The sequence below is a fragment of the Apostichopus japonicus genome, chromosome 9 (assembly GCF_037975245.1).
Source record: "Apostichopus japonicus isolate 1M-3 chromosome 9, ASM3797524v1, whole genome shotgun sequence".
Lineage (NCBI taxonomy): Eukaryota > Metazoa > Echinodermata > Holothuroidea > Aspidochirotida > Stichopodidae > Apostichopus > Apostichopus japonicus.
Window position 1 is genome coordinate 24,325,147 of NC_092569.1, and position 13,428 is coordinate 24,338,574.

General features: G+C 35.8%; 1 protein-coding gene across 1 annotated transcript; it reads right to left on the reverse strand.

The window, feature by feature from the left end:
• Window positions 1-1,130: 1,130 nt before the first annotated feature.
• LOC139973593 (uncharacterized) lies at window positions 1,131-13,117 on the reverse strand. Its single transcript, XM_071980395.1, has 7 exons — window positions 12,939-13,117; window positions 11,660-11,794; window positions 5,113-5,223; window positions 4,348-4,458; window positions 3,594-3,704; window positions 2,834-2,944; window positions 1,131-1,800 (listed from the first exon to the last, which is right to left on the reverse strand). Exons 1-7 carry the CDS (start codon window positions 13,003-13,005, stop codon window positions 1,421-1,423), a joined length of 1,026 nt encoding a protein of 341 aa, XP_071836496.1. The 5' UTR covers window positions 13,006-13,117; the 3' UTR covers window positions 1,131-1,420.
• Between the last annotated feature and the right edge of the window lie 311 nt (window positions 13,118-13,428).

A 13,428-nucleotide genomic window follows, 5' to 3' on the forward strand; every position in this document is an offset into this window, starting at 1 on the left:
CATCATAAAAAGCACACAACAAAGCAATATGTATAGGCATAATATCTTAACAAATAACATGAATATATTGAAGAGGTTGTCTATCTCTCTTATATAAAATTCATACAAACTCTAGCATTAATAAGAAAAAACACGTCAGTTGTTGATTTTAAGGCAAACATCATAAAAAGCACACAACAAAGCAATATGTATAGGCATAATATCTTAACAAATAACATGAATATATTGAAGAGGTTGTCTATCTCTCTTATATAAAATTCATACAAACTCTAGCATTAATAAGAACAAACACGTCAGTTGTTGATTTTAAGGCAAACATCATAAAAAGCACACAACAAAGCAATATGTATAGGCATAATATCTTAACAAATAACATGAATATATTGAAGAGGTTGTCTATCTCTCTTATATAAAATTCATACAAACTCTAGCATTAATAAGAAAAAACACGTCAGTTGTTGATTTTAAGGCAAACATCATAAAAAGCACACAACAAAGCAATATGTATAGGCATAATATCTTAACAAATAACATGAATATATTGAAGAGGTTGTCTATCTATCTTATATAAAATACATACAAACTCTAGCATTAATAAGAAAAAACACGTCAGTTTTTTTTATTTTAAGGCAAACATCATATAACTTGATCAGTGATCGATTAGGGTGAATGAATACCCGCACTGCAGGCCAATTGTTCCTAAAGTTGAATTATAATTAACACACGAGGCTACATATTGGCGGTATATATAAAACCCGTTTCATTAGCTCGTTGACCATGATTGACTCTTACAGTACACTTAGTGAAAACAGTTATATATATATATATATATATATATATATATATATATATATATATATATATATATCTACATCTAACATAATATCTTCTGTGATTCAAGCTTGTTCATAAAACTAAAAGGTTAGAAGGTAAAGAGATTTTCAGAATTGACACGAATAGTAACACACTTTGGTCGCTTTAGGTCAATTGATATTAACAAACTGTAATGGAGAGATAGAAAAATCTTACCAGGTGCGGTTCCATGATGTCTCCCCTCCCCCCCCCCCCCCTTCGACCCTACCAACTACCCACCAAGTAGTTATTGGCACAAGTTAGCATTTAGACTACATTTTAAGCCTACCTTAGAGGCTTAATATGCTACAGCATTCACTTTTTGATGAATTATATTGTATTATTTTTTTTACGCGAAACAGTGCCCCTAGACCATACTACTTAAGAGTCGTCTGAAAAGACATCAGGATGAAACTATTCATTTCCTGGATCCTCCCCTTGCTTCAACTACCGATATTTTTTCTACAGCATTCAGAGCGATACAAATGAGCATGTTTTATTTTCCTAATTTTGTTACACGGCTTAATCTTTCACAGTCGGTTTTGAGTTCTTGTCTGCTCATATGCAACTAGTATTCGTATTCGCAGATATAACCATATAACATGGAGCAAGGATGGTCGCGCCATTTAATACCATCCGATTGCTTACTTATTCTATAACATCCGTTTTTGTCGTTAAAGCTATATTCCCCAAAATTGTAGAAGACTTCACGAGTTCCGTCATCCCAGTGTAAGTTCTGTTCTAATCCTTTTAATCCAATCCAATATTGGTGCTGATCTGAATGGATCAAGCTGTTTATGAAGTTGTTTTCTTCTTCACTCTCAATGAATACCAGATGAGACGAAGATCTTTCGCAGGTTTGTTGAGCGGTTGTGCGATTTAGGGTATGGATGTGTACAACCTTGTAGTAGGAACCTACAAACGACTCTCCAAACCCTGTTGGACGTTCTATAAGACAAGAAGACCCTATTGAAAGTTACGGTGTTCCATTCTTACCCTTATTACACATTTCAGAATACATTGGTCGGATCTGATCACGCAACTACGATCAACTTCTTATTGTAAACGCTCGTGTACTAATACATTTCGGGGTGAGGATCTGAGCCCGGAACGGCGATCAAAATAACATTTTTTTCAAACGTGAACATGGCCAATAATAGTGACACTGTGGGAATCATCATGCATGATTTATAATACATTTTCATTTGTTTCATAGATTTATTTACATTTACATTAATTTGCATGATCTTATGAACATTAAGAATGAACAAACAAAGACACATTTCACTTATTAAAGCAATGTGATCGAGAACATTTTAATTGGCCATTGTTGATTAGAATAGAATATCTTGCAGATGTGCCAGCTCTTCTTAACACAAACAATAATATTCTAACTTTTATGTAGGTAAGCTATAGATCATGGCAATAGGTAAAGAAACACGTACTAACACATGTTACCAATCAATATCGGTAACATGATCAACTACTTGTTCCTTTACCTATTGTCATTATCTAGATATTGACAAATGAGAAGAGAAAAGTTTAGCGAAAGATCTAATTAAAAGGAAAACATTTTGAAGACACTTAACACATCTCACGGGTTTCGAAACAACTTTGTTCGAAGTTTACGCCATGACTTTCTTTAATGCTCGATTGTCGCTAAATATTTTGTTTTTCTTTTCACATTTTCATTGTAAAAATAAACACTGTTATTGCTGTTATTGATGTAGGTATAAGGTAATTTTAAAAGCTTGTTTAAAGAATCAACAACCATCACCTACTCTGTCCGTATTAAATCAAATTTACCATGCTATTTTACCATCCTTTGTAGTGTAAATTTCTGGTACCTCCCTGCGGCAGCAGTGTTTGACTTGTGGTCAACAATAAGTACCGTATTGAAACAGAATAAATTGAACCGAATTGCATTTGGTTTTGTGGATATTAATTAACATGAACTAACCAAAATGAACAAATATCTTACCGTCCTTTGTAGAGGGTACTTCCGGTTCCTTCTCCTTTGTGGTGGCAGTCATTGACGTGGGGTCAACCGGACTGTTGTCACCCATCTTACTTGAACCAGGTCCACTAGAAACTATAATGTGTGTTTCATGAAAGAAAGTAGAGTAATAGAAATAGTATTCCAGACATTCTTTGTCTTATCTAATGTCTTTACTAAGAATGTTCTATGGTAGGGTAACCCTGATTTAGGTTCCTTTTGTTTTTTGATTTGCTAAAAGAAAAATAATTCTAAGCTCTTTTTTGTCATAAAATACGGACCGGAAACTAAAATGCAGGGATACCCTCTTTGTCCGACGTCGGCTTGACGTTTTGCCGGTCACTGATATAGTAATACAGAGCTCAGTCGGTGCTTTCGTCCCCCCCCCCCCAAACCTTCGTCCGTCTCGATATCAGAAACTTTTAGAATTTGATAACAAGTGTATGTGTGTCGTCATCTTAAACTTGCTCAAGAGTGTTGCATCTGTGAATATTTAACACATGGTATTTTCTAAACAGATTGAAACAATTATTATCCGGGAGTGAGGGGGGGGGGGGGGTGGTAGGGTGAAGGAAGGAATAACGTCTTGATCATTTAATATCCATGCATGTATATCAATATGCTTCTGATGGTCTGTAGGCTTATTTCTTTTTTAAGTGCTTTAACTTACCCAAATTGTATTTTGTTTTGTGGTGGTGGGAGATATTAATAGAAATGAAGTAAACAAATCAACAAACGAGCTTACCATCCTTTGTAGTGGATATTTCCAGTTCCTTCTCCTTTGTGGTGGCAGTGATTGACGTGGGGTCAACCGGACTGTTGACACCACCATTACTTGAACCAGGTCCACTGGAAACTAGAATGCGTTTTTCATGGAAGAAAGCAGTGAAATAGAAATAGTATTCCAAATATTCTTTGTTTCATCTAATGTCTTTACTAAGAATGTTCTATGGTAGGATAACCCTGACTAAGGTTCTTTTTTTTTCTGATTTTCTTAAAGAAAAAAAATTCTAAGCTCTCTTTTGTCTTAAAATACGGACCGGAAGCTAAAATGCAGGGACACCCTCCTTGGTTCGAGGTCGGCTTGACGTTTTGCCCGTCACTGATATAGTAATATAGGGCTGAGTCGGTGCTTTTGCCTACCCCCCCCTCAATCTTCTTCCGTCTCGATATAAGAACACATTTATAATTCGATAACAAGTGTATGTGTGTCGTCATCTTAAACTTGCTCAAGAGTGTTGCATCTGTGAATATTCAACACATGGTATTTTCCAAACAGATTGAAACAATTATTATCCGGGGGAGTGGGGGGGGGGTAGGGTGAAGGAAGGAATAACGTCTTGATCATTTAATATCCATGCATGTATATCAATATGCGTCTGATGGTCTGTAGGCTTATTTCTTCTTTAAGTGCTTTAACTTACCCAAATTGCATTTTGTTTTGTGGAGGTGGGAGATATTAATAGAAATGAAGTAAACAAATCAACAAACTAGCTTACCATCCTTTGTAGTGGACACTTCCGGTTCCTTCTCCTTTGTGGTGGCAATGATTGACGTGGGGTCAACTGCACTGTTGTCACCCCCATTACTTGAACCAGGTCCACTAGAAACTATCATGTGTGTTTCATGGAAGAAAGTAGAGTAATATAAATAGTATTCCAAACATTCTTCGTCTGATCTAATGTCTTTACTAAGAATGTTCTATGGTAGGATAACCCTGACTGAGCTTCCTTTTTTTTTGATTGCTAAAAGAAAAGCAATTCTAAGCTCTTTTTTGTCAAAAAATACGGACCGGAAACTAAAATGCAGGGATACCCTCTTTGGTCTGACGTCGGCTTGACGTTGTGCCGGTCACTGATATAACAATACATGGCTCAGTCGGTGCTTTCGCCCCCCCCCCAACCTCCTCCGTCCGTCTCGATATCAGAAAATATTAGTTTTTGATAACAAGTGTATGTGTGTCGTCATCTTAAACTTGCTCAAGAGTGTTGCATCTGTGAATATTCAACACATGGTATTTTCTAAAGAGATGGAAACAATTATTATCCGGGGGAGTGGGGTGGGGGGGGGGGTGTGAGGGTGAATGAAGGAATAAAGTCTTGATTATTTAATAACCATGCATGTATACCAATATGCTTCTGATGGTCTCTAGGCTTATTTCTTCTTTAAGTGCTTTTAACTTACCCAAATTGCATTTTGTTTTGTTTTGTGGGGGTGGGAGATATGAATATAAATGAACTAAACAAATCAACAAACTAGCTTACCATCCTTTGTAGTGGACACTTCCGGTTCCTTCTCCTTTGTGGTGGCAGTCATTGACGTGGGGTCAACTGCACTATTGTCACCCCCATTACTTGATCCTGGTCCACTGGAAACTAGAATGTGTGTTTCATGGAAGAAAGCAGTGAAAACAGAATTAATATTCCAAACGTTATTTGTTTCATGTTAGGATACCATTGCTTTAAGTTACTAATTATAGTGTAGCATCAGCTGTTTTATAGTATGATATATGAATATTTAACACATGACATTTTCTAAACAGATTGAAACAATTATTATCCGTGGGGGGGGGGGGGAATAACGTCTTTTATCATTTAAAAACCATGCATATACATCAATATGCTTCTGATGGTCTTTAAGCTTATTTCTTCTTGAAGTGCTTTAAATTACCCAAATTGCATTTTGTTTTGTAGGGGTTGGGGATATTAGTATAAATAAACTAACCAATCAATAAACTAGCTTACCATAATTATGGTATGTCCATAATCCTACTACTTCTTATATCCAAACTAAGCTCGTATTAAACATTAATACCAACAATTATTTCGGCTTGGGCTATATGTCTTATGTAAGCGTTGCACAAAGTATGTAGTAACTCCTTGACAAATCAATAAAAGATAAATCTCTGTTCGATTTCTCGTTTTAATTTCAAATATTCAGTTTCTTATAGCCCTAGTAACTAAAGACAATACTAAGAATAGTCCTATGTATAATGCCTTAACGGAGAAGCAATACAAAGCAGAATCACCGGTCGATATGAAGAGGTACTTGATAAACAGCTTCCCAAACAGACAGAGCAAATAATGATTCCATTCAGTTTAATCCCTTCTTACACAAGCAGGAAATGAGGGAGAGGATTGAATTGGCGGAGGGGTCTACAACATTCGTTGGAGCAGTATGATATATGATTTTGCTTTGAAGGGACAAACCAAAATGTTTTCTCAAAGCTTCCGAAAGAATTTATCCTTTGTGCTGTGCTTTTAGGCCTAAGCTTGATTTTTTTTATGGCCTATGCTTGATTTCATTATTATTATTTATACAATGTTTTTTTTTGTAAAAGAGATGGGTTTGAAAAATGCAGAAATTAAAATATTGAAGGAGTTAGTAATGACCAGATGAAGCCTAACGAGAGATGGCGGGTCAACAGATCAGGGGTTCGGAATGAACCCGGAGTTGTTGTTTTGTTTTTTGGTCGAGAAAGACTGTTATTGAAGAACCTAGTATCACGCCAATTTGGTGATTGCTTGCCATGTGTTTCACAGCGCAAAATAGTTAAGAGAGCTAAAACAAGGAATTGACAAACCTCAAGACTTCCTAACAAAGCCGGAAAAACACATTGATAACGCATCAAAGTATCTCTTTCGAGATCCATCATTATATGATTCACGAATGATTTCGAGTTGGCTAGCATCATGATTGATCTCTAGAGTGAGGCAAAATATGTCACAAATACAGAACTAGCATTGTTCGATACAGGTGACAAACGCCCAAGGATGAATGGCGACCTTCCTACTGATTTCGAACCTCTGGACATACAATCAGCGTCCATGGCCTAGTTGGTTAGGGTGTCCTTATATACAGCCGGGGGGCTTGGGTTCGAATCCCGCTGGAAGCTGGAGGTGTTTCACTGTTCTGGATTTTTCAACTCATTTCATATATATATATATATATATATATATATATATATATATATATATTTATTTATTTATTTATTTATTTATTTCGCTTATTTACGCTTTTTCGCTTTTTATTTATCCAATCGAATATGCATGCTGCCAAACAATATTTTCAAGAAAGTCATAACTTGAGATAGGAATACACTAGAGAGCTTCCCATAGCTTGATTTTGTTCAGAAAACAGCATCCATCAATAACAACCTCTTTCTGAGGGGTTCATGTGGACATTTTGTTTTGTTCTAAAGATTGCATTCAAAAGATGATCGTTTTATTACCTTTCGACCCCTCTTTTCAAAAAATATCGTTAGACCAGCAAAAGCCTTCAAGCAACTAAACATATTAGTTCCAACTAGTTAAGACATGGAAAGACTCAAATCAGGAGCCTCAAGACATATGTAGATAAATGGATCTGTACGTGTGGGATATATCTCCAAAAAGCTGAATGCTTCGATTCCATAAAAGGAAACTGTCGTACTTTCTGGCATATTATAAAATATGTACGAGGTCCAAATAAAGATGGCCACATTGTGCGTATTGATAGCGATTACGGGTATGAATAAACTAAACTCTAGTTTGACGTTTCAATGACTCTGTAAGTATATATCCCATTATGTTTACCTAAAATGAACAGTGATTGTCCTAAATAAGCTGTTAATCTGGTAACTCGTCAATTACGAAAGGACAAAAGAGTTGCTGCTTGTGGATCGGACAATATCCCTTGTGCGTATTAAGAATTTTCCCCCATATACACATCAAATTTCCAGGAAAGCTTACAAAATAGTGATATCCCTAGCCTGTGGAAAACGGCATTGAAATTCCCTGTTCCAAATTTCAAGTGAATAATCCCAAACATGTAAATGATTTTAGACCAATTGATTTAGCCCTTATTGTATTTAACAGTATGAAAAAGCTTCTGCTGCCAGAGTTGATGGATAGGTATTGATCAGTATTGGGATAAACGTCAATTTGCTTACAGAAAGGTGTCTTGTCCCTGTGCTTGTACGTATCCATAAAGTTGTATCACAATTGAATAGTAAGCAAACCACTTTGCCAAAGGTGCTTTCACTGGATTTGTCAAATGCCTTCAATACGATCCTACTGAATCAGTTAATTAAAGATTTATCTGGATTTATTACTGAGTCATGGCTATTACATTGGCTATAGCTTATTTCCTAACGGGATGGTCACGACAAGTTAAATTGGAGAAAGGGCTATCAGATATGCCTGAAATAAAAGTTGGTACGCCTCAGGGGGGGGGGGGGTCCATTGTCTGCTCTACTGTTTGCTTTATATACGGACGAAATTAAATCTAACGATCATCTTAGTCACAAAATATGCTGATGACACTGCATGATCATACAAAAAAGTTTATTTTTATGAGCTTAAGTCAAGTGCTACCAAGGAGGCTTTTACGAATATGAAGTATATGAATATGAAGCGGAAATAAAATTGAACATATAATTTTGGAGTTATTTTTATTTATTTTCATAATCTTGAATTTGAGAGTTTCTTCTGTAAACCAAAAATATTCAAAGATAATCCTTCAAGTACACTCCTTACGTTTAAGACCGTTCAGAGAACTTTGTCTTTAATGACTCCAGTACATGACCCTTTTTTACAAAATCTGCATTTGTCTCTGTTCATCCCCTGCCTAAATCAGAATGCACCGTTTAAACTGTTATTTTTGAGGGGGTGGGGAGGGGACCTGGGCGGGGATTTGGAGTTTGCTCCTCCACCTATCGTTGAGTTCATGTGCCCACCAATGGTAAGTGTGTCATGATTGAACCCGAATCAACGCGACTAGTTTTATTCTTGGGGATTGGCTACCTGCTACATATGCATTCGCCCAAGCCTGCTGTCATTATTGTCGCATCTTTCGAGTTTTATGGAGACGCTTACGCACTCCATGTTACAGTGAGATGTATATATATTTAATGAGTCGGGTAGGAGACACATATAGGGAGAGAGGGCATAGGACGTAGCTACACATAGTCTGATATTTCTATCCGACCAATTATAGTTATACTTCCACCGGTATCGTGTAGCTATTTCAATTCCGAATTTCGATTTCGGAAAAGGGTCGTTGCATTGTTGATGTCCGTTCGGTATTTTGTGCCGCATTGTCTTTCAGATGCCTGCCTCAGTAAAGCAGCACGTGTACAGACTATGTGAAGTAGTTCAACAAGAGCGTACCGATTTCTAAACTTAGTGGTTCATAATAATGACATACTTATACGGAAGAACTGAAATTATCAAGAGTTGTAGAAAAGTCAGTGGCTGAACATAATTAAAATAATGGATTTCTTCCCAGCTAAAGCTTATTAGTTATAGGCCATAAGTTCCGAGCGGGTTCTATGAAAACTATTGCACAAAATATTGCCATGACATACTGTTATTTGCGTGCAAAAAAAAAAACATAAACCAGCATGCATATTTACTCATAGACATTTTCGTGAGACATCACAAGTAGGTGTACATGAATGTTGTAAAGTTGAACAGTTATGTTAGTTGTAACAAGAGGCCATGATTTGACTGAATTTTGAACATCAACCCAGTCGATTCGACGTGAGCCCCCCATTGCTGCTTAACATGGATTATAAAAGTCAGTCTTTTTGTATAGCAACTGGGCGAGATATGAATCGTTTGTTCTATTATCAAACCGAGATTCTGTTCATACAAAAGTTACTTTTACATACATTTCTTCGTTTATGTAGCTGACATACATATTTTGCTGACATCGGCGAATGAAACTGTTGAGGTGAGGACAGGAATGGGAGGTGAGGAAGGGGTGAAACTTAGGATTAGACTCACTTCATTACAGACTATGGATGAAATATGCACGTTGTTATTCGATTCAACGACACATGGCGCGTTATACCCCCCCCCCCCCACCTCACCCTCTCTAATTAACTCGCCCTCTTTCCTACCTTTCATCGGACAATAGCTTACATAACTAAAACAAAATGATCATTTTCGAAAGCGGTTAAAGGTTTACAGAGACCTATGAACACCATTGTCATAATCACTCTATTAGGCATTACAAGCATGAACATAGTTGCAACCCGCATCAAAATCCAACAAAGATTGACCATTTCACAAGTCTTTTCTCAATTCTAGGTTAATGTATGTGTAAACATTAGCTAATGATGCGCATTGATAATTTACAGGGAGTGACTGACTAATTTTATGTTAGTTATATCTTTGAGCTTGAGCTTGTCTATCTCTAAGTTATTAAATTCATAATAATCTAGCATTAATAAGAAGGGATAAAAAAACACGTCGGTGCTTGACTTCGGGGAAACATACAAATCACACAACAAAGCTTTATGAATAGGCATAAGAACTTAACAAAAATATGAATAGATTGAAGAACTTGTCTATCTCTAAGTTATTAAATTCATAATAATCTAGCATTAATAAGAAGGGATAAAAAACACGTCGGTTCTTGACTTCGGGGAAACATAATACCAATCACACAACAAAGCTTTATGAATAGGCCTATGAACTAATAAAACAAAAATATGAATAGATTGAAGAGCTTGTCTATCTCTAAGTTATTAAATTCATAATAATCTAGCATTAATAACAAGGGATAAAAACACGTCGGTTCTTGACGTCAGGCAAACATAATACAAATCACACAACAAAACTTTTGAATAGGCCTAAGAACTTAACAAAAACATGAATAGAATGGAGAGCTTGTCTATCTCTAATATATTAATAGGTAAAAATAAAATAAAGCAATAATAAGAAAAAACACGTCAGTATAAGGCAAATATCATATATCTTAATCTGCGATCGATGAGGATGAATTAATACATGCACTGCATACGGGGAAAATAACGTTAACACACGAGGCTCCATAATGGTAGTATATACAACAGGTTTCATCATCTTGTATTCGCTTTATTAACTCTAACACTAAATTAAGTGAAAACAGTCATAGATATCTACAGCTGACATAATATATTATGTGATTCAAGCATGTTCATTAAACTAAAAGGTTAGAAGGTAAAGAGATTTGCAGAATTGCTACGATTAATAATACAGTTGCTTCGCTATAGATAAATTGATATTAATAAGCTATAAGGGAAAGATAGATAACTCTAACCAGGTGCGGATCCATGCTGGTTGTGTACGCCCTCCTCCTCCTACTCCTCCTCCCATCTCCTTCGCCTCTCTTCCCAACTTTCCATCAAAGCTCAAAAATTATTATCAGCAGTGTTTGCGAATATACCAAATTGTATGCTTAATATGCATTATAATTATGCCTCAGAATGTATCATTTGATATCTAACATTGTAGTGTTTCTTTTTTTCTGAGAGAGTAACCCTTGAACCTATTACTTGAAGCCCCCTACTACGAGTCATCTGAAAGACCCTATCCCAGACCCACTCTTTACGTAGTTCTGGATCCTCCCATGCTTTCAAATACCGTATTATTTCTGCAACATTTTGAGATTTTAAATTTTAAAGCGGTACAAATGAGGGGTAGCTGGGGCGAAGTGCCTGGTTTATGCGTACCATTTCTTTACCCATATATAACGTAATACTGGGTATTTGGACCTAAGGGTGAGACAGTTTGGTCTTGAAAGAAATATTAAATACTTATCTTGAAACGTCGTATTTTTTTCGAAAAGCCTTTAATTTACGTAAATAGAAAAAGAAGAGATTTGATTTAGTTATTGTTTTGCTGTTATTGTAGATTTGATATAGAAGTCAAAATTAAATGGAAAGAGAGAAACATTAAATGACTACTGTGGATTTCTGGATCTTTATTTGGCAAAAAATACTTAACTCAGTCAAAGACTAATTTCAATGATAAAATTCAAAGAATTTTTGTTTACGAATCTTACTTTTGAGTGTTGTTGATTCATCTTCTTCCAGTTTCACTCCTCCAAATGTGATAATGTCGCAATTGTCTCCCTCTTTGATCCATTCACTCTTCCCCTCCTTGTTGACAATTGTTTTGTAGTAGCAAGGCTTTTTTCCTGCAAAGTAAATATTCAAGTTTTAATTTTGAACTAATTTTTTTACATGAATGTGACTAGGGAATGTATCAATAATAGAAGCAAAACGCTGTTACGTTTTGATTATAATATTTAGAAATGAAAAAAAAATATATCAAATTGTCCTAAATGATTACTAACTAAGAAATTTACATTGCGAAACATATTTTTTCCTTACAAATGAGTATAACAAAACGTCTGTTCTAACTATAATTCGAGTATCCTTACACATTTGAATATAGTAATGGTTTATAAGTTTGTAATACTTATTTTCATGAGGCAGAACCAGGATTTGAAAAAGGAATGTCGTTGACTCCCTGACTGTCTCCCCCTGAAAAATTAGTTACATGAAGTTGTGGATTCTGAATCATGTATATATTGTAACGTTTACTCAGACTAAAATACCGGGGCGCCTAAATATTCCCTACTGAGGACTGGTGATTGTATGGAAACAAATGCGGCTTGGATGGTTTTGTGTTAGTAGCGACGAGCCTTGAACCTCGCCATCACATACAGAGAATATAACACACTGATAAACGAGTAAAGAACAAACCCTGAGATTTCGTAATCTATTACTACAATCAGACAAAAAACATCGGCAGGAAGCCCTCAAATTTAAATAGAAAAACTTGTACTTAAACGGAAATGGTTACAATCGAGTTCTCATTACCGAAGTAGAGTCATAAAACGATACGCACACACGTGTATAAAAGACTAATATGAAACAGATACAAATACGACCACAGTGATTGGAGCCAGAGCTACTATCGAACCGAACGATACAGAATAGGGGCAAAGACTGACTTACCAGTCTCGAGATCTGATCCACCTGGGGGTTAAGGGTTGTACACCAACACATCCCTCTGTATTTGCATTTGTAGATGTTTATGCCATGGTTAATGTCATTAAGCATATACAGCCTATATTTAATGCGAGTCTATATATGATCATTCATTGCTAAGAAATCGTGTTGAACCTTCTGTCTCAGCGATACGATTTCATTACTTGTGTTAATTATATTAAGTATCGTGTCCAGACTTGCGTTAAGTTTATCAGTCTTAAGTCACTATAAGGTCGGTATCTTTGAAGAGGATATTGAAATGACTTCTACAGATATGAAACTCACCCTCTGTCCATTCGATGAACAAACATGCTCCAAATATAATGATTCCATCTAACAAGGAGAGCTTCATCTTTCCTACTTGATAAAAACTCTTGAACTTAACAAACTCTACGAGATAAACAAATAGTAAATCAAATGAGAAACATTGGCATGGGATCTATAGTAGTGTGTATTCCTCCTCTGGGAATCTATTTAGAAAGAAGCAACAGACACGCCAACCTAAAATTAATCGTGATAACGCAAAGTGTACATTAATGAATATTCATAATTCTTATAAATGATCGTCGATTACTGGTGAACAAGCCATATTTAATTAAACTTTAAATAGTATATTAACTAAATGGAACACAGTCATTTGCTGATATCACAAGAGCTTACGTGAGCAACTATACGAAAAACGATTATCAAAGGTACTTAGTAACGCCTAGCAATGACATGACATTTGATATATACCTAAACACCTATGCGTTTCCCTGGAAACCAATTCACTCCT